This window comes from Camelus bactrianus, chromosome 9 (assembly GCF_048773025.1).
Source record: "Camelus bactrianus isolate YW-2024 breed Bactrian camel chromosome 9, ASM4877302v1, whole genome shotgun sequence".
Lineage (NCBI taxonomy): Eukaryota > Metazoa > Chordata > Mammalia > Artiodactyla > Camelidae > Camelus > Camelus bactrianus.
The window spans coordinates 6,179,423-6,198,365 of NC_133547.1; the positions used below are offsets into that span (position 1 = coordinate 6,179,423).

The 18,943-nt window shown below is 50.5% G+C and overlaps 1 protein-coding gene across 2 annotated transcripts; it reads right to left on the reverse strand.

Annotated features, from left to right (window-relative positions):
* Window positions 1–1,642: 1,642 nt before the first annotated feature.
* Window positions 1,643–18,816, reverse strand: CPT1C (carnitine palmitoyltransferase 1C). 2 transcript variants are annotated; one of them, XM_045510719.2, is made up of 20 exons: window positions 18,596–18,813; window positions 18,042–18,190; window positions 17,794–17,941; window positions 14,939–15,078; window positions 13,622–13,793; window positions 13,392–13,493; window positions 13,167–13,304; window positions 8,888–8,965; window positions 8,543–8,650; window positions 8,354–8,438; window positions 7,758–7,953; window positions 7,460–7,642; window positions 6,658–6,763; window positions 4,956–5,072; window positions 4,108–4,272; window positions 3,730–3,864; window positions 2,954–3,106; window positions 2,368–2,481; window positions 2,163–2,255; window positions 1,643–1,960 (listed from the first exon to the last, which is right to left on the reverse strand). In XM_045510719.2, exons 3-20 carry the CDS (start codon window positions 17,932–17,934, stop codon window positions 1,775–1,777), a joined length of 2,412 nt encoding a protein of 803 aa, XP_045366675.1. In that variant the 5' UTR covers window positions 17,935–17,941; window positions 18,042–18,190; window positions 18,596–18,813; the 3' UTR covers window positions 1,643–1,774. The 2 variants fall into 2 exon arrangements, with proteins under 2 accessions (XP_045366675.1, XP_074225334.1); XM_074369233.1 differs by lacking the exons at window positions 3,730–3,864; window positions 4,108–4,272 and having other exon boundaries at window positions 18,596–18,816.
* Between the last annotated feature and the right edge of the window lie 127 nt (window positions 18,817–18,943).

Consider the following 18,943-nt stretch of genomic DNA (forward strand, 5'->3'; position numbering starts at 1 on the left):
TCTTCAGGTTTGGAGGAAGCATATTACACACTGGGAAATACTGCTCCAGTTCATTTTATAGATAATAAGGAAGACTTCCAGCTTTGAGTGACTCCCAGGTCAGGAAGGGACTGGTACCAGCTGTAAGGCAGACAGCCCTGCAGATTGGGACACAGCAGACCCTGTGATACTAGAAGTATCTGTAGATTGGCAAAGATGTCATGCAGACTTTCTGCCAAGAGTTTCTTCCCTGAAAGGGGAAAGCGCAGTGTCGACCTCAGCGTTCTGAAACAAGGCAATGCACCGTTCAAAGGGAGCTCCTGATGTGCAACTGAGCCCTGGCAGAGACGGAGCCTAAGAACACAGTTACATCATGTGACACGCAGTCAGCGTGGCCCATCATGAGTTTATTCTGTTGGAACTCCCAAATATTTCAAGTTGGGTGTATTCCACAGGGAGCCATCAGAAGGTGGAACCTAGATCAGGCATCAGTGGGGCCAGAAGACACCAATAAGCTGCATCAGGAGAGGGGCCAGACCCCATGACATTCACCACTGCTGCACCAGCACCTGCTTCTCAGCACCTGCCCCCACCAGTGACTTCCCCCAGAGCAAGCAATTCAGAGAGAGAGCAAGAAGGAAGCCAGAATGTCTTTTGTGTCCTATTCACTTCTACTATAATCTTTTAGTTACAAGAAAAGAGTCACTTAAGTCAGTCCACACTCAAGGGGAGAGGAATTAAGCTCCACCTTTTGGGAGGAGGAATGTCAGAATACTTGGGGACATTTTTGGAAACTGCTAGAGTTGGTGAGTTGCATGTGGAGGTTGGGCTGGTGGAAACTAAGGTGCTCGGGATTTTGATTTGGATGTTGGGCTGGTGTTATTATGCTTGACTCTGTGGAAGCAATGGGACTTGGAGTCATGGAATTATGGCAGTGGTGGGTTGGATGACTGGGGCTTTGGTGTGGTTAGATGGGGTTGGTGTTATGAGCTCAGGCTGGTGGGTGTGGTAGAGGAGTGTGGTATTTAAAGCCATTAACTACGGGTCAAGTTTAAGTTTGGGTGATGGTGGAGATTGGAAGGAAATTTTGGTGGGGTGGGTGGAGTTTGGGGTTGGATGTTTTTGTGTTGGTTGTATGCTTCAAATTGTGGTTGGGTTGTTGGGTATAGTGAGATGTGGTGTCATGGGATCACTGGATGTTAGAAACCTGGAGGAGGTTAGGGCAGTGGACATGAGCTAGTGCATTTCTAGTCCATCACTCAAACGAATCTGTCATTGAGGTGAAGGTTGGAATGGCTGGGGTTGGGGTTAGGTAATAAGAGTCTCAGGGGATTCATTTGGGAGATGTCAACTGGAGTGGCTGGATTGGCATCAACCTCTAAGTTGGGGGTGGGGAGTTGGTGTTGGGGCAGCAGGAGCTAAACTAACGAGAGCTTGTGGGGTTGTCTGACTGGGATGGTCCTTGAATGGTTGCGTTTCTTATGACTGGAGCTGGGAAGGCAATAAACTGGCCAGGTTGGGGGTCGAGGCTGAAGTAGTGATTGTAACTGGGAATTCATGGTGGGGCCTGGAGATGGATGGGAACTTTTCTCCTCCTCCACCCTGATACGATCCTCACCTCTCCCACCCTCGCCCAGGCCAGGAGCACAGCAGAAACCACACACCCAGCTTACACATCTTTATTAGACCAGATGTGAGATTTCCAAACCCAAACAGGCTGCCTCTGTCCTGCACCAGCCCGCCATAGAGACCATCCCCCTAGTTCCTGGGGAGACCAGCTCCCTGCTGGAAGGTGTCAAAAGTTGGCGGGTGTCATGGGTGCCCGAGAGCCCCCAGTGTGGCAGGGGAGAGAGCCACAGCTGTGCTCCGAGTCCTCCTCCCCTGACCCTCTGCACCGGCGCTTAAGACGCTGCCCCTCCTGGAACAGGGTGGCCACGTCCAACAATGCATCCTTGATGTGTTGCCCCAGCCGGTGGGAGTCCTGGAAGGAGAAATGTGTCATGCCCAGGGGAAACTGGGATAGGAGCTCCTAGGGGCTGAGAAACAAGAGGCTGGGTCCCCTGACCCCTGAGTCGGAGGGCTGAGGGGGTTGGAGATTGGGACCTGGATCATGGGACAGTAGGGAGCTGGGAGTTCGGACTCCTAGGCTGAGGGAGGAGAGGGTGTGTGGGGGTTAGGCTCACCGTTCTTGTGCTTGACTTTTTGCTGGAGATGTGGAAGGTGATAGCCTCGTCTCCCGTGAAGATGTAAGAAACCCCATAACCGTGGTCATCGGCCTGGAAAGGGACAGAGTAAGGGGAATAAAAGAGCCCCCACTCCCCACCTCTTCTACTAGGTAGACGTGCAGACCCCCAGCCCCCTCCTGCCTCAGGTCCCTGTTCCACTCACAGGCCCAAATCCACCACCAGAGGAAACGTAGTCGGGGTAATTCTGGACATCAAACAGGTGGATTTGCTGAACAGGAATCTGGCTCGTGGCCAGCTGCCACTGCTCCGAGTGAACCTGAGGGACAGGAGTCATGTGCAGGGACAGGTTACATATGCAATAAAGACAATCAGACCCGCAAGTCCGTGTTGCCTTGGCTGAACTGCCTATTTCCCTAAATCGGCCCATCTGCCCCTCTTCCCTTGGTCTACCTGACCTCATCCCTCTGCTCTTCTGCTTTTTTGACCACACCTCTCTCAGCTTCTCCCAGAACCCGCCCTCCTCTCCTGGTCCTCGGAACCACGCCCCTCTCCCTTTCAAACCCCAACCCTGCTCCTGGACCACATTCTTCTTCCCCTGACCACGCCCCTCATCTCTGACCACGCCCCTCTCCCCATGTGCCATTTCCCCTCTCCCTTTCGCTCTGCCCCGGCTCCCTAACTCCTGGGTTAATACTCCTTTTTTCAGTCTCGCCCTCCTTGCCCCGGAAGTGCCTCCCTTCTCCCATGGTTTGCCACTTTCCTTTTTAATCTTTTCCCTGCACCCCAACCTGGTCCAGGAAGGGTGATTGTAGGTGGAGGAGTTGGGACACGATGTAGAGAGCAAAGAGGTGACGGTCAACCCCCTGTCCGCTCATCGCTGCCTTCAGCAGAGCCTGGTGCTTGTCCACCGCCAGGCGGAACAGGGCGAGGCACTGTGCGTCCTGGGATCCCGGGGGAGGTCACAGGTCATGGAAAGACAGGGAGGGGGCTTACTGCTGGGGCCTGTCACACCCCGGCCTCAACCCAGCTTGCAACATCCCTGCAAGGCAGAGATATCAACTATTTTGCAGAAGGGAAACAGAGAGGGGAAGTCGCTTGCCCAGGGTCACAGAGCAAAGCAGAATCAGGTGGATTCCTGGGTCTGTCTGACTCTAGGGCCCAAACTCCTTCCATTGAACCGCAATACTTCATAAGTAAGGGGGAGAGGGAACAGAGGTGCCTGGGGGGCTCTGAGTAGAGAGGTTAAATAAGGACCCTGAGGAATCGTAACAAATGGAAGTTACAAGGTCACACAGAGGTTAAATAGAGCTACATTGTGGAACCAGGGCTCCCTCTTGGGTCCTCCCCCACGTGCTCTGTGTGACCCTCATTAAAGCATGTATCACATTCTCCTGAATTATCTCTGTCCCCCTCCATCACTGAGCTCCTGGAGGTCACAGACCATGCCTGGTTCTGCCTGTGTACCATCATGGGGCCTGGCCATCAGAAGGTGCTCCTTAATGTTTCTAAATGTGTGAGTGAGAACGTGGGAATGACCGAAGCCTCAGATGAGGCCCACACCCACTGTCTTCTCTTTGTCCTCCATGGCTTTCACAAAGTTGCAGGCCTCCCTCGTGCAAGAACGCACCGTCTCGGTCCGGCCTTCCAGGAACAAGCGAGTCATGGTTGACTCATAAGTCAGGCAGAACTGACCCCTGTCCTGGGGGGCAAGGATAAGAGGAGCCTGTCAGCTAGGCTCAAAGACTTCACAGACTTGACCCACCTCTGTCTGGACCTCCAGCCTTCTCCCACCCAGGAACACGTGGTTGGGAGAGAGAAATCAAGATGGTGGACCCACCATGGCAGTCACCAAGACGTCATTAAAGGGACTGATGAGGCAGGTCTTGGGGGCCCAGGGGAAAAGAGGTCCTGAGAGGGGGCTAGGGCTGGGAACCCAACTGACCCGGAAGTGGGCCAGCTGCAAGGCTGTCTGGATGAAACTGTCTGAAGAGAGGTGACAGCATTTTATGAAGCTCTTGCCAAAGTGGGAGAAGGGGAAGACGTGGCAGTCGATGTTTCCAGACAAGGTCTTGGCTCCCCTCAGGGCTAGAGAGATGGATAGATGGATCTGCCAGAGAAGGAGGGAGGGAGGAATGGCTGGGGTTACAGATAGGGGTAGGTTAGAGTTTGGAATGGGTCTGAAAGTGGAGATGGGAATGGAGTTAGGTTGGGGTGGAATATGAAAATGGGGACAAAGATGGGAAGAGGGATGGCAGTGATGGTCAGGATGGGATTGGGATTGGAGATAGGGATGGGACAGGGAATGGGGCTGGGTATGAGGACTGAATTGGAGTTGGGGATGGGGTCTGGGTTGGGTATGGAATGGGTTTAGGTTTGAGGATGGGGTTGGGGTTGGAGATGGGACTGAATTTAAGAATGGTGATTGTTGGGGATGGAGATGAGTTTGAGGTGAAGAGGAAGTTGCGTTTGAGTTAGAGCTAGAATGAAGTGGAGGTTGGGTATGGAGATGGGGTTGGGGATCGAGCATGAGGTTGGGTGTTGGGGAAAGGGTTGGTTTGGGGTAGGGGTTGGAGTTGGGGACGTGGTTGGGATGAGGTTAGATTGGAGATAAGGTTGGGGGTTTGAGGTTGGGGATGAGTTTGGCATGATTTGGGGGTGGGGGGGTGGGTTTGGAGTTGGGGTTAGGCATGGGGTTGATTTTTTGGTTGAGATTGGGGACTGGGATGAGGTAAGAGTCAAAGTCAGGAATTTGGGAACTTGGAAGAGAGGCCTAGAAATCTGGTCTCTCACCTTGTCTGGAAGGTCCCAGTACAGCCGCTGGGGCTGAGGCAGCGTGGGGTCAGGATCCCCCTTGCAGTGCCCATCTGTTGAGTAGCCCAGCTGAAAGCATTCTGTGGCCAGAGTGAACTGTGTGCAAACGGAAGCTGTCAGAGTCCCTTCCTCCCTCTGGACCAAGGGCCACCTAACCAGGGATCTCTTTTCTTAAGTCCCTTCTAGGGGTTGGAACCTCTGATGTTTCTGGGTAGGTTCTCAGGGTCATGCTCACTGAGAGCAAGGCTAATACTAGTACTTTTTAAAATGGAGGTATAAGGGGTTGAACACAGGACCTCATGCATGCTAAGCACACACTCTGCCACTGAAGCTGTACACTATCCCCTGCCCTTGTACTTCTGAATGCTAGATAAAGAGCCACCAACGGCTATCCCAGCCCTCCTGAGGACTCCTCCTGCCACAATCCCAGGACAGGAGAGATAAAGCTGGGCATAATATGGGCTTCCAGGGGTCAGCATCCATTGTGATTCAGTGGAGCCCACGCCCTGCTGGTTGTCAAATATTTTAAATCAGTCCCGATGGAGCACCTACTACCTGCCAGCCTTCCACTGAATTCTCACAACAACCCTAGAAAGAAGGGATTAATATCCTCATTATGACATTAGAAATATAACAGGAGCAGAACATCTCGCTTTATGTCTTAGAGTTTGCATTTCTCTTTACCTTATTCTACATGACATCTCTTTATTCAGAGTCAATATGCAGAGGGGGAAGGTATAGCTCGGTGGTAGAGTGTGTGCTAACCATGCACGAGGTCCTGGCTTAATTCTCAGTACCTCCACTAAAAATAAGTAAATAAATTAATGAACCTAATTACCCCCACCCCCACAAAAAATCCAACTCTCCCCCCAAAAAAGATGTAAAAAAAGAAATATTAAATGAAAAAAAAAGTCAATATGCAGAGATGATGTGTTAACAGGTAGTGAAGGGTCTGAGATTGAATTGAACTGACATTGGTGATTGACCAATATAATCAAAGGTCCCAAATTCCCACTTTATAAGCAAGAAACAGGCACAGAGGAATTGGTGCTTACCTGGGGCTGCTCTCAAGATCTGGAAGCGGCTCCCTTGCCCACATACATGCCTGACCTGCACCCTGGGTCACATCCAACCCCTCATGCCACCCCATGGAAGACTGGGAACCTGGTAGGGTGCAGACACCACGCCCTAGGATGAGTTAGGAACTAAATAAAACAGAGATGCTCAGGTTCTTAGCATTGGATGGGAGCTTGGAGATAAAAGAAAAGCCAAGCCTTTCACCTGATAGAGCAGAAACTCAGACTCAGAGGAGGAGAGGAACTTACCTAAGGCCACACAGCAAACCCAAGCAGGAAGATGGTTCTTACTCAAGGTAATGGGGTTGGAAGGCCTCATACTGCAGCCTCAGAGCCCTCTAGAGGGTTTTTCTCGCTCTGCAACTTCTGGCTCTGTGACTCTGGGCAAATCACTTCCCTTCTCTGAGCCCCAAAAGCCCATTCATCAAAGGAAGGGCATAACCCCAGAAACCCTTCTTTGCTAGGTGACCCTGGTCAGGTCTCGGCCTCTCCCCAAGACTCCATTTCTCCTCTGACCCTAAGGCCCTGGAGAGAAAGATCTGCAGAAATGGCGGTGGATGGGGGGGTGGCAGTCCCGGGGGCGGGGGGGCTGTCAGCTGCCCTACCTCCCACATGTGCCCTGAGATGGGGCAGTCGGCCCATGAGTGCTCTACACTGAGGCCCAGCCTCCCGTTGGAGAAGACGATCAGCGAGAAGGATTTGTCAAACCAGCTGTGGGGGGAGAATTCAGACTGGTCACCAAAGAGTCAGGCCAGGAGGGAAGTCGGGGTGCCTCTCCGTGGGAACTGAGGGGGTTTTGAGTGGGTAGCTCCAGGAACTGGGGCTGGGGTCCTGGTGTGGGGAACTCTAAGAAGGTGGGGTCTCCCCAGGCGGTTCTGATGGTCTCTGAAAGGTTTGGAGAGTTCAGGGATTCTGAGACAATGTGTTGAGAAAAGGTCAGGGCTTATGGTGCGGAGAGCCTTGGAAATCAGAGTGGTGCCTGGTGGGCATCTGGGAAGTTGCCTGAGGATCTCTAGGTTTGGAGGTCCCAGGTCAGGGGTCCTGGGCTTAGGGCACATACATTTAGGTCTGAGTATTCCACGGTCTGCTGTATTGAGTCCGAGGTCCCCAGGCTTGAGGTCTGGTGGGGGTGGGGTGGGGTCTCTGGGTCGAGCAGGTCCCAGGTTTGGCATTTGTTAATCCTCAGATCTGGGGTCCCCAGGTCTGGGAGTCTGAGTCTGATGTCCCAGGTCTAGAGTCTCTCAAGGTCTAAGAGTTCAGGTCCAGGGTTTGGTGGTCCTTAAATGTGTGGTTCTGGATCTGGGGTCCCAGGTCTCGGGGTTATCTGCTGCAGAGGTCCCCAGGTCTCAATGCATTGGGTCTGGGATCACAGGCGGGGTAGGGTCCAAATCCCCGGGTCTGACTCACCGGTCGTAGCCCCTGCCGGCCAGCAGGGCGTGGGCGTAGGCATCTAAGGAGGCTGCAGGGTCCTCCCTGGAGACCCCCGCGGGCTCGGAGTCCAGTGATACAAAGAAAGCGGCACCTTCGACGGCCTCTAGGGCTTCCTCGGCCTGGGTCTTCAGGGACCTTCGCACCTGAGCCCACATGTCCCTGTTGGGGGACGTGCCTGAGTCCAGGCTGGCCCTCCGCCCTACCCAGCCTCCATTCGGCTCGCAACCTCAGGATGCTGGCTGGGCGTCCGGGCCCACTGATCTCTGACCCTTACCTGGGAGCAGCGGTCAGGGCGGCCAGATGCTCCTCGTGGGGGCAGGAGGGGGAGGGGTCGTCCAGGATTCGCTGGAACTGCTGCTCCAGGGCCCGCGGGGATAGCAGGCCGCTTTGGGAGTGAGTCCCCACGCGGAAGAATCGGCCCCGGTGGAAGACGGCCACGTGTCGGCTGTCACGGAGGTGGCGAATGTGGTCTAGCGGTGATACATTATAAGACCAAGAGTAATGGGGGGCAGATATAGCTCAGTGGTAGACTGCATGTGTCGCATGCATGAGGTCCTGGGTTCAATTCCCAGTACCTCCATTGAAGAAGGAGGAGGAGAAGAAGGAGAAGCAGCAGCTTTATTAGGCATGTCTCAAGTGGTCTGCACTGCCCTAAGCACTCCTTTCATCCTGACCACCCTATGTACCCTTATTATCCCATTTTAGAGAAGAGCAAACTGAGGCTCAGAGAGGGTCATAACTTGCCCAAGGTCATACAGCAAGGGAGCTATGGAGCTGAGATTCTAACCCAGGCAGGCTGGCTCCAGAGAACATGCTCTTGGCCACTACACTGTTCTGCCTCTGTCAGTGAGGAGGCGAAAGGGGGCTCACCTTTTTGGACCCCTGGGATTCGTGTGGTGTTGAATATCTTCTCATACTGAGCAGAGCATAATGGCCTCATTCCCATCAGCAGAGTCTGCAGGAGACCATGGGCTGGTGACCTGCCTCCCAGGACCCACGTGGCTCCGTGGTCACAGGACCACATCCTCCATCCCCAGCCCACGGGGGCAGCCCTCTTACTGGCAGGATCTCCTGGCGGTTCAGGCGGTGGCGGTACAGAAGGAGGGCATGGACGGCGTTCCCCGCCCGAGCTGCCTGCACCGGGGTGGGCGTGACGTACAGGAAGTCCTGGGAGGGGCAGCCGAGGGGAGAGAGAAATGCCTGGGATCAGGTTTGCCCGCGATTGGTGCACGGACCCCAAACAGAGATCTTGAACCCAACAGAGGGTGGGATGGTGAATTCCAGACTGTGATTCGGGTCACTGACCCTAAACTCCACATTCTACCCAGACACCACAACATCAGGCCCAGGGAAGTATGAACTCCATCCCCTCCCCAGCTCCCAATCCCCTTCTCCCCTTCTTACCATCATATAATAGTTGCTGTTCACCATCAGTGAGTTCCGGGAGCGCAGGTACACAAATTCTTCCCACCAGTCACTGACCTGGGAGTGGGGCAGAGAGATGCACAGATGGGAGAGGGTGGGGGAGTGGGGGTGGGGACAGGTTGGGGAAGAGTGGGATGGGGGAGCCCCCCTAAGACTCTGCTATGTCAAACAGGGAGGATGGGGCTCATGAAGGAGGCAATCATGATCAGTAACTAGCAATAATCTAGAAATCCATCCATGGGGGATCAGTTAGCTAAATCACGCTATGTTATGGAATACTACATAGCTGTTAAAAAGGACAAGGTACCTCTATATTACTGATGCAGTATGAGCACCAAAATAGGTTACAGAGTGAAAAAAGCTAGGCACACAATAAGATCTGTGAAACTATCCCATCCAAGATTCTAAAAAATATTGCTAAGACCCAAGTGTCCACCAAATTGATAAACAGACAACCCAAATGTGGCCTATCCCTACAATGGAACGTTAATATCCAAAAGAATGAAGTTCTAGACTCACAGACATAGAAAACAAATTTATGGTTACCAGGGGGGAAAGAAAGTGGGAAGAGAGAAATTGGGAGTATGAGATTTGCAGATACTAACTAATATGTATAAAATAAATAAACAACAAGTTCATACTGTATAGTACAGGGAACTATATTCATATCTTGTAGTAGCTTATAGTGAAAAAGAATATGAAAGCGAATATATGTATGTTCATGTCTCAATGAAGCCTTATGCTGTACACCAGAAACTGACACTAAATTGTAAACTGACTATACTTCAATTAAAATATGTATATATTATATATATATAAAATATATACAATATATATAAAAGGAACCGAAGTTCTGATTCAGGTTACAACAAGGATGAACCCTGAAAACATTACACTAAGTGAAATGAGTCAGACACAAAAGGGAAAATAGCATATGATTCCACTTTCATGAAAAATCTAAAAGAAGCAAATTCATAGAGACAGAAAGTAGCAGTGAGGTTACCTGGAGGTCGGGATCTTTTGCCTAATGGGTACAGAGTTTCAGTTTGGGATGAGGAAAAGATTCTAGAAATAGAGACTAGTGATGGTTACACAACATTGAATATATTTAGTACTACTGAATTGTACACTTAAAAATGGTTACAATGGCAAATTTTATATTATGTATATTTTAATCATAGTTAAAATGATGTATATTTATATTACATATATTTAATGCATAATATGTTATATAATATATGATATTATTATATACTTTAAAATTATATATAGTATATAAACAAAATGTGTATACTTTAAAATATATATATAGCTCCCTGGGTACAAATATATGTATGTATATACTCAGAAAGGACTCTAACAACAGTGTTTCTCATAGGCAGTGGTGAGAGACACAAGAATTAAAGGGAGGTGGTCAGAGAGGACTTGAATGTTTTCTAGATGTTTTCCTTTCTTCTATGTCATAGAATCTCATAGACTCTATGAAGACATCCCTGTTTGCTTATGTCTTAAAGTTGATGGCATCTTACACTTCCTTACACTTAGACCAGATAGTATGCTGTTGTCATTCTCTGGAAATGTGCAACATCTTCTGGAAAAACCCAGAAGGTTCCAGCAAATGCTAGAAAATTTCTCTGCTTTGATCTAGGCAGGTGTTATCTGGTTATATGCATCCATAAAACTTCATCAAGATATACATGTAAGATCTGTGTATTTTACAATATATATAACATTGTAACATTATATGTATATCATGTACCATTTTTTAAAAAGGAAAAAAGATACCAGCATCAAAGCTTGCTGAAGCCTATGACGCAGAAGAAAATCTTGGAGATAATTGTGGAGCAAGTTTAACCTCCAGGAACCAAATGGTTGGGATGGGGGGCAGGGGAGTTAGCGATGAATCAGACTAAGTTAGAAAATCTCCAAAGCAAAGTAAAAATTAGTCTAGTTTTACAAAAAAGTCGCTTTAGTGCCCTGCACCAATGACTTTAGGTAGATTATAGGTTTATCTATTTATTAAAAGAAATTTTTTTTAAAATGGAGATACTGGGGATTGAACCCAGGATTTTGTGCATGCTAAGCACACGCTCTACCCTTGTCTGCCAAGGTAGATTATAGGACTTTAGGAAATGCTACATTGCCAAGGTTCTTGACAACACAGAGGATGAAGCTGTGTGAAAAACAGGGAGATACGGATAAGTCTGACTCAAAAACAACTTTGATAAATTTGGGAGTTTGAGATTTGCAAATGTTAACCACTATATATAAAAATAGATAAAAAACAAATTTCTTCTGTATAGCACAGGGAATTATATTCAATATCTTGTAATAGCCTTTAATGAAAAGTAGTATGAAAATGAATATATGTATACATATGCATAACTGGGACATTATGCTGTACACCAGAAATTGACACATTGTAACTGACTATACTTCAATTTAAAAACAGTAAAATATACATGGTGTGTGTATATATTATTCATATGTATACTTATATATTTACATTTATAATATACTTATTATGTTTATATATTATTTACATATAATTAGTATATTATTTATATGTTATACAGTGTGTGTGTGTATATATATATGTATATATATATATATTTTTTAAGAGTAGAATCTGGTCCAAAAGTATGAAGAAAAAAAAAAAAACTGAGGCCTGGCTTCCGTCCTACCTCTGCAGACATGTCTCAGTGCTTCCATCTGGCTTGTCTGATGGACCCTTCCATGCTGCTGCACCTCTGGGCTCTGTCTCACATGCTCTTCCCTTCCCACTCTGCAGTCTCCCTTCTGATATTCTCATCCAAGTCCAATGTTTCCATACCTTCTACAGCTGAAGGCTCTCATTTGCTGTCAGAGTTCAGGTCTCTTTCCCCAGCCCTCACCCAGGTCTCTGGCTGCCCAGGGACGTCTCCCCTGGACCCCCCAGGCTAGTCACACCTGCCTCAAGAGCTCCGTGTCTTCACCCCAAAGTTGCCCCCCTTCTCCACATCTCAGGCAGAGCTGCTCAGTCCTCCTAATTACCAGGTGAGACCCGAGGATTTTATCCTCGCCATTTCCCTCCTCCACCCCTACATCCTGGCAGTTCCCAGCCCCACTCTCCTGCCCCCTGACTCCCCCTGCTTGGTCCCCTGTCCCACAGCCCCCTCTCTGGCCTCGTCCTCTCCCCTGGATCTTCACCCAGCCTCCTCTCCAGCCTCCCAGCCCCCAGCGTCTCCCCTCCAGTCTTTCCCCAACACCAGAGCTGCCCGGCCTCCCCCCTTCAGAATCCTCTCATGGCTCCCTAGTACCCAGAAGAAAAAGTCAAGGGCTCTCAGCCGGAGTTCAAGCCTCTCCCTACCCTCCACCATCACCTCTCATGACCATCACCCTTCCGAAACTTTGTTCTGCAACATTACTACCTTCTCGCCTTTGCTCGGGCCATTCCTTCCTACCAAGCTGGCAGGTTCAAATTCTCTCCAACCCTCAAGGCTCAGCCCCAATAGCTTGTCCTCCCGAAACCCTGAGCCTCTCATCCAGCTGCGGCCTCTTTTGACCATGTCCCCCAAGACACTCACATCACCCCATCGGTCATTTCATCACTACCTCCACCTTATCACATGCTGCCAGAGAGCTGTTTATGACTTCCTACAGAATGGGAGGCCTGGAAGATGCGGTTTGGGTGAATCTCTGACTGGCTCTATGCCTCAGTTTCTCAAGGAGCTCTACTCAGAGTGCGTTCAAGAACTTAGCTAGTGAAATCAGAACAGAAGCCCATTTGGGGCACGCGTCTTTGCAGAGAGAGGGTGTAGGAAACGAGAACTATTCTGGGAGCGGGGCTTAGAGTTTTAGATGGCCAGCAGAGGCACAAAAATATTGGCAGGGGCCTGGAATTCTGGTTTAAATACTGGAGGGTTGGGGGCAGAGCTCTGGATGTGGGCGGGTCCTGGGGGCAGAGCTTAGATTCTCGACGAGCTGGGTTCAGTTGGAGCATGTTGGGTGGGGCTCAAAATGTTGGCACAGGATTGACAGGGTTCAGGATACTGGAGAGTAGAGTGGAGCTCAGAATACTGGAGCATCTAGGGCTGGGTTTATACTATTGGAGCGTAGGGGCGGGGCTCAGAATACTGAGAGTGGGGGCGGGGCAAGTCAGAGATGAGGCTCCAATCTCCGCACGGCGTGGGGAAAGTGGGCGTGTCACGGGGCTGGGCATAAATTCTGGGTTGGGAGCGCGGGCTCAGAACCTTTGCCAAAAGGATTCGGGACTCACGTAATTGGACGCCCACCAGGACTTGAGCTGTAGGTACCACTGCAGCAGCGATGCCTGCAGCCTCAGGAATTCCTGCGCTAGGGCCGCAGTCCAGTCGAAGGCCTCGTCTGAGAGGACGGGTCGGACAGACTCCAGATACTGACGGGCAAGGAGGGGAAGAGGGTAGGTCACGCCCCTCGCCCGGCCCCGGCCGCCTCCCGCCCCATCCCGGGGTGCCTGGCCCACCTTGCGCACGGTGTCCTGCACGGAGGGCACGGGCTGGCGCGGCAGGGAGCGTTGGTAACTGAAGAGCATTGGGTGGCGGCCGGAGAAGATGCGGACCAGGGCCTGGCGGAAAGCTGGAGTTAGTGGTTCATTAAACTCCTCACTGAAGCCCGGGACCAGGTACTGCGGGAGTGTGGCAACCCAAAGAATGGGACAGAGAGAGCTTGAGTAGGGCTCTGACCCTCCCATACCAGCCAGGTCTTGGTGGGTGAGGACATGGCTCCGTGGGGTTCAAGGAGCCAGCCGTGGTAGGACAGAAGTAGCCTCAGGGCCACATGAAGCGTGAAGATCAGAGCTCCCCACAGACATGAAGCAAACAGCGCGGCTGCCAGGACCCCCCGAAGCCTGTGGTGCTGTCCACCCCTGGTGGGGAGAGAAAGAGAATGGGCCTGGGTCTCCCCTCCCTGCGCATCCCCACCCAGCACTTGCCCTTCTTAACATTCTCTGACTCTGGTCTTCTGGCTGTTGGATGTATATCTTGTAGAATTAGAATCAATCAGAAAAAGTCCAGTTTCCTCATTTGTGATGTACTGAGTGTGACCCTCTCTCACCACACACACTTCTGCCCCCACCCCTGCCCCAGAATTGTAGAGACAGAAAGCTTCTAAAATCAGTTCCCATGGAAACTGGCAGGTGCTCAATAAATGGGAGCTGGTATTTCTATTGAAATAAACCAGATATCAAATTACACTCTAAGGCAGTGGTTCTCAAAGTGTGGGACCAGCAGCAGCACCACCACCTGGCAGCATGTTACAGATGTCAATTCCTGGGCCACACCCAAATCTATGAAGACACAAGCTCTTGGCATTTGGCCCAGCAATCAGTGTTTTAACAAGGCTCCCAGGTGGCTCCAATGCAAACTCAAGCCTAGGAAATCAACATGATTGCAAAGTTGCAATCAGATAGCTTGCGAGCAAATCCCACCTGGAGAACTTGGTGTGAGTCACTTCCCCTCTGTAGACTAGGTAAATCTAGCCTTCCTGGAAATTTCTACTTCTGATCCCAGATCTACCCTTTGAGGCTGTCTGCACAAAATCTGAACCTTCTTCACCAGAAAGACTAATCCAAGAGTTAGAACTTGCCACTTCACCCGCATCTGGTTTCCAAAACTTTTCCAACAGTTATAACAATTCAACCACTCCATCCACCCACTCTCAGAAGCAATTATTACTCCCACATTACAGGTGAAGACCCTGACACCAGGAATGGTGAGGTCTGTGGCCAACTATAGACTAACAGAGCTCATACTTCTGTTAGTATCTATAACCATACCTGATCATTGTCTAGTTTGCCACCATCCCTCTAGCAAGAAGCAGCCAGGATGGAAAGTGTGCAGGGAGAAGATGGAAAATCACCTCCTTTTTGTTGATGCCATACTTTTATTAATCTGACCCCAAGTAGATCTCAGAAGCTACTTTTCTTTAGCAGGCATGTCATTCTGATAGATAAACTTACTGGCTGGAGAGAAGGGGATTAGGAGGTCACTGGGCTGAAGTGGGGGACCTCACCAGTCTGGCAGTGACTCTTTGATTTTCTCCATCAGTCCTAGGGAAGGATCCAGTTGGAGGAACCAGGCAAGCTGGATTGCACTGAAGAGGAACAGCCAGCTGAGGGGGCTCGCAGGGAACACACCTGTGAGAAAGTCGTTCTGTGGAGAGGAAAGAGCGCCTATTTAATTGATTATCACCTCTACTGATCGCCATTCTTCACTACTGATTCAGCACTGAACTGGGTGGCTGAGACACAGTGAGGAACAGACCAATCTAGGTCCTGCCTCCAGGGAGGTCAGACCAGAATGAAGTGAGTGCTAATGGCGATAGTAAAAGGCAGGTTGCTCAGGTCCACTGGTGCCAGGATGAACTGTCAATCACAAACTGTGCAGATGCCTTGTGACCGTAATGCAGCAGGAGACACTGCAAGGTACCCTACTCCGGGGTCTGCTGTATCTTGGAATTTCATATTCGTTTGGAAGCCATTTCAGGGGACGCTCTAACCTCCTTTCCAATGAACCACCCACTAAGTGCTAGACCCTGTGCCACACACTTGGCCCAATGACCCCCTGCACGTAATTCGCAATAGCTCTAAGGTGTAGGTATTGAGACCACATTCTAGAGAAGCAGCCCAGGATCGTGGGGCAGCAGCATGGGCTCCAGAACCAGACTGCTAATTTTAGCTCTGCCGCTACTTCTACATCTTAGCAGCTGTGTGACCTGGGGAAAGTGAAAGCAGCTCTCTGGGCTTCTGTTTCTTCATCTGTAAAATGGGACCACCACAGAAGACTCTAATGAGAAAGAGGTGAACAACAGATTTAAAGGGCTTGCTTAGTATAGAGCCAGGGACACACTACTACCTAACAGGATTTTAGAAATCAGGAAACAGAGGTCCAAAGACATTACTAAATGCCAGAGGTCACACAGCACCTATATGGCACACAAGATGAGAATGGCAATGCTAGAGTGGAAATTTCTGTGAACAAGGCCTTCTACTAAGACAATCAATGCTTACAACAATCCTTCGAGGCAGGGACTGTCAAGATTCCCATTTTATAAGTGAAGAAACCGAGGGACCATCAGGGAGAGAGGCAGCAACATGATAGAAAGGAAAGGATTATTATTATCACAATGATCAAGTAATACTAATGTGATGGTCTACCGGGGTCCATTGGCTTAGGGGACACCTGACTTAGGAAAGAGCTTCAGAGGTGACTCGAATACAGGCGTGACAGTCAAAATATCTGAAAGAGCCACACCAGTCAAAATCCATCTCTACGTGTAGAAATCAGAACAGCGGTTGCCTTGCAGTGAGGGTGAGGTGGGGGGCGCTGGCTGGAAATGGGTGCGTTAGAATGATGGCAATACGATCTTGATGGGGAGCTGGTTATGCAGGTATCACACAGGTTACAAAATCATCACAAAACTCAAGGACTGTACACTTGAAAAATCTGCATATTATTATGTATATAATTCTCTGTTTAAATATATACATTTGTGCATATACGTGTGTGTGTTTATGGATTTAACCATTTAACCAGTGGTTAATGGCCACTTGTTAACACTTTGGTTGCTGGATTGGACTGAGGCCCAGGGTAGGGGTTCCAGGGGTAGGACTGAAGGGGAATTATTGGGGGTCTGAGGTAGTGGCTGTTTACCCACTGGAACAAATAATGCCTCAATTTTAACAATGATTTTAACAACCAATGTGGCCCTAGAAGTGTGATCCAGCCTGCTCAAGTGTCCCAGCTTCCAGAGACACTCCTGGACTGCCTCATTGTTTTATTACAGCACCTCCAGGCTCCGTCTTCCTCACCCGCTTTATTGTCCTCCATAGCACATGTCACCATGTAACATACTCTGCGTTTTGCTTATTTCTCTCCTTTATTGCCTTCTCCTCCAATGAGATCAAGAGCTCCACGAGGGAAGGACTGTCCATTTTGCTCCCTGCTATGTCCCCAGTGGCCCCAAACAATGCCAGACCCTGAACAAATGCTCCACAGATATTTGGTGAATGAAGAACAATATTATTATCAAAAGCTAACACTGACTCAGCACTTGCCCCAAGCTAAGCATTTTACTCAGTGCTTAAATGGAAGCATTCATTTAATCCTTACAACTGTTCTTTGAGGGAAATGTCATCAACACCCCTGCTTTACACATGGGGAAACTGAGGCTCAGAATGGAGCACTGACCCAAGGCCACACAGCTAGTAAGTGGCAGAGCCAGGATTCAAACTCAGTCCTGGCTGACCCCACAGGTGTTCAAGACTTCTGTTCACAGACAGAGGGTGTGACCCGCAGGGAGACCCCTCATCTAGATGATGCCAGAGTTCTAGAACTGGGGACCCTGGGGCAGACACGCTGGAGAGGGGTACTGGGGGTTCAGAGCATGGGTACGGAGGGGGCTCTCAGATACAGTAGGTGAGAGCTATGGGAAAGGGGGTCCTTCAGGATGGGATGTGAGCTACCCAAGATCTTAATCCGGCCATGGAGTTCTGGAATGGGGAGCACCTTGTTTAGAGCCTGGAGATGGAAGGGAATGGTGAGAGGTGCACCACCGTAAGGGGACTGAGTTCTAAAAACTGGGGTGGAAATTGTGTTTGTGGGTGTGGGGAGTGTGGGGAGGGGGTCCAGGAAGTGGGTACAAGAGGTGAATAGGGATTCTCAGGGGGTGAGGTTGAGGATCCCAGAAGTGAGCCACAGAGAGCCTGGAAATAGCTTCAAGGGGCCCTGGAAATAGACATCAAAATTCCCAGATGGGGTGACAGGAACCCAGAAATGGGACCACTAGAATGCCGGAAGTGGGCCTCAGGCATCCCGGAAGCAGGTAACTGGATTCCCGGAAGGAAACCAAGCCACAGCCCTCCTCACCCAGAAACGAGAGAGATGCCTTTTCCACGAGCGCAGTCCGGAGAGGTAGATCTCCTGCAACACGGGGGCACTGAGCTCCACTTTCCCCGGGTCCGAAGTCAGCGAAGGTCGGAAGTCCACGGCTTGGTGCGCTTCAGCCATTTCACGCCTACAGCCCCGGGAGGAGGACAGAGGGTCATTCTCCAGGACCCCCCCCCCCCCCAGCCCCTACCCCCGCAGACCCAGGAGTATATAGAACGCCAGCTCACCCTTCGCTAACCACCTGAAAGGTCTTTAAGGTCCTGAGCGAAGACTCCAGTGTCGGGGGACGTTGATTGGGAGCCTCTGTGAACGCACCCGTTTTGCGGCTATTCTGAGAACATGGTGCGGGGACAGTGCTCCCCCTCGCCTCAAAGGGCTTTCAAAATTCGAGGGTCGGGGAGGGAAACCAGTCCAGGGTGAGTTGCGGCATTATGGGAAAAACATTAGTCCCAAACCCATTTGAAATGAACACCTGCAGGACGTTGGCATTGTCCATCCCATTTCCGCTTCCCATTCTAAGGCGGAGGGTGAGGGGGAGTGAGGGGGCAGTTGGATGGGGGCTTTTTATAAATTTGTCCGCTCTGCTGTGGCCCAGCGTCCCCTCCCCGGCCCCGGGCTGGAGGGGATGGGGGAGGGAGCACCCTACTGCGCATGCCTTGCGGGCAGCGATGCTGAGACTGAGAGCAGAGGCTAGCGTCGAGAACAACTGATGGAGAGGCCCGCATGCCCGACCCAAGACACAGTCCTCCAGCCCCCGCAGGAGCTCCAGTCTGGCACTTACCACGTTGAGTCAGGGGTCCGCCGATCGGATCCTGGGGACCAAGCCTGGGTACACCTCCGCGACCCCCGATTTAGAGCGCCGGGTCCATGCCTCCCACTTGCATATGTCCAATTCCAGTGCTACGAATCCACGACTTGGTCGACGGGCCTCCGGAGCCCCTGTACACCTCCGGCTATCTAACATTCAATAACGCTGATTTCTGTCTCGTGCCTCGCCGGGTATAAGTCCCGGGTTTTATCCCCTCCCCCTTCCAATCTTCTATCCCCGCCTCCTTCAAATCGCTGCGTTCTATCCCGCCCCCTTCGAATCCTTGCGTCCAATCCCGGCGCTCCATTCAATCCCTATCCC

Excerpts from the sequence above, each read along its gene's own strand:
- CPT1C (XM_045510719.2), bottom strand. The coding sequence starts at position 17,934 with ATGGCTGAAGCGCACCAAGCCGTGGACTTCCGACCTTCGCTGACTTCG. Across the intron at positions 3,865-4,107 it reads TGCAGCTGGCCCACTTCCGG|GACAGGGGTCAGTTCTGCCT; the intron begins GTCAGTTGGGTT and ends CTTGCCCCCCAG. Across the intron at positions 3,107-3,729 it reads TGGAGGACAAAGAGAAGACA|GACGCACAGTGCCTCGCCCT; the intron begins GTGGGTGTGGGC and ends CCGGGATCCCAG.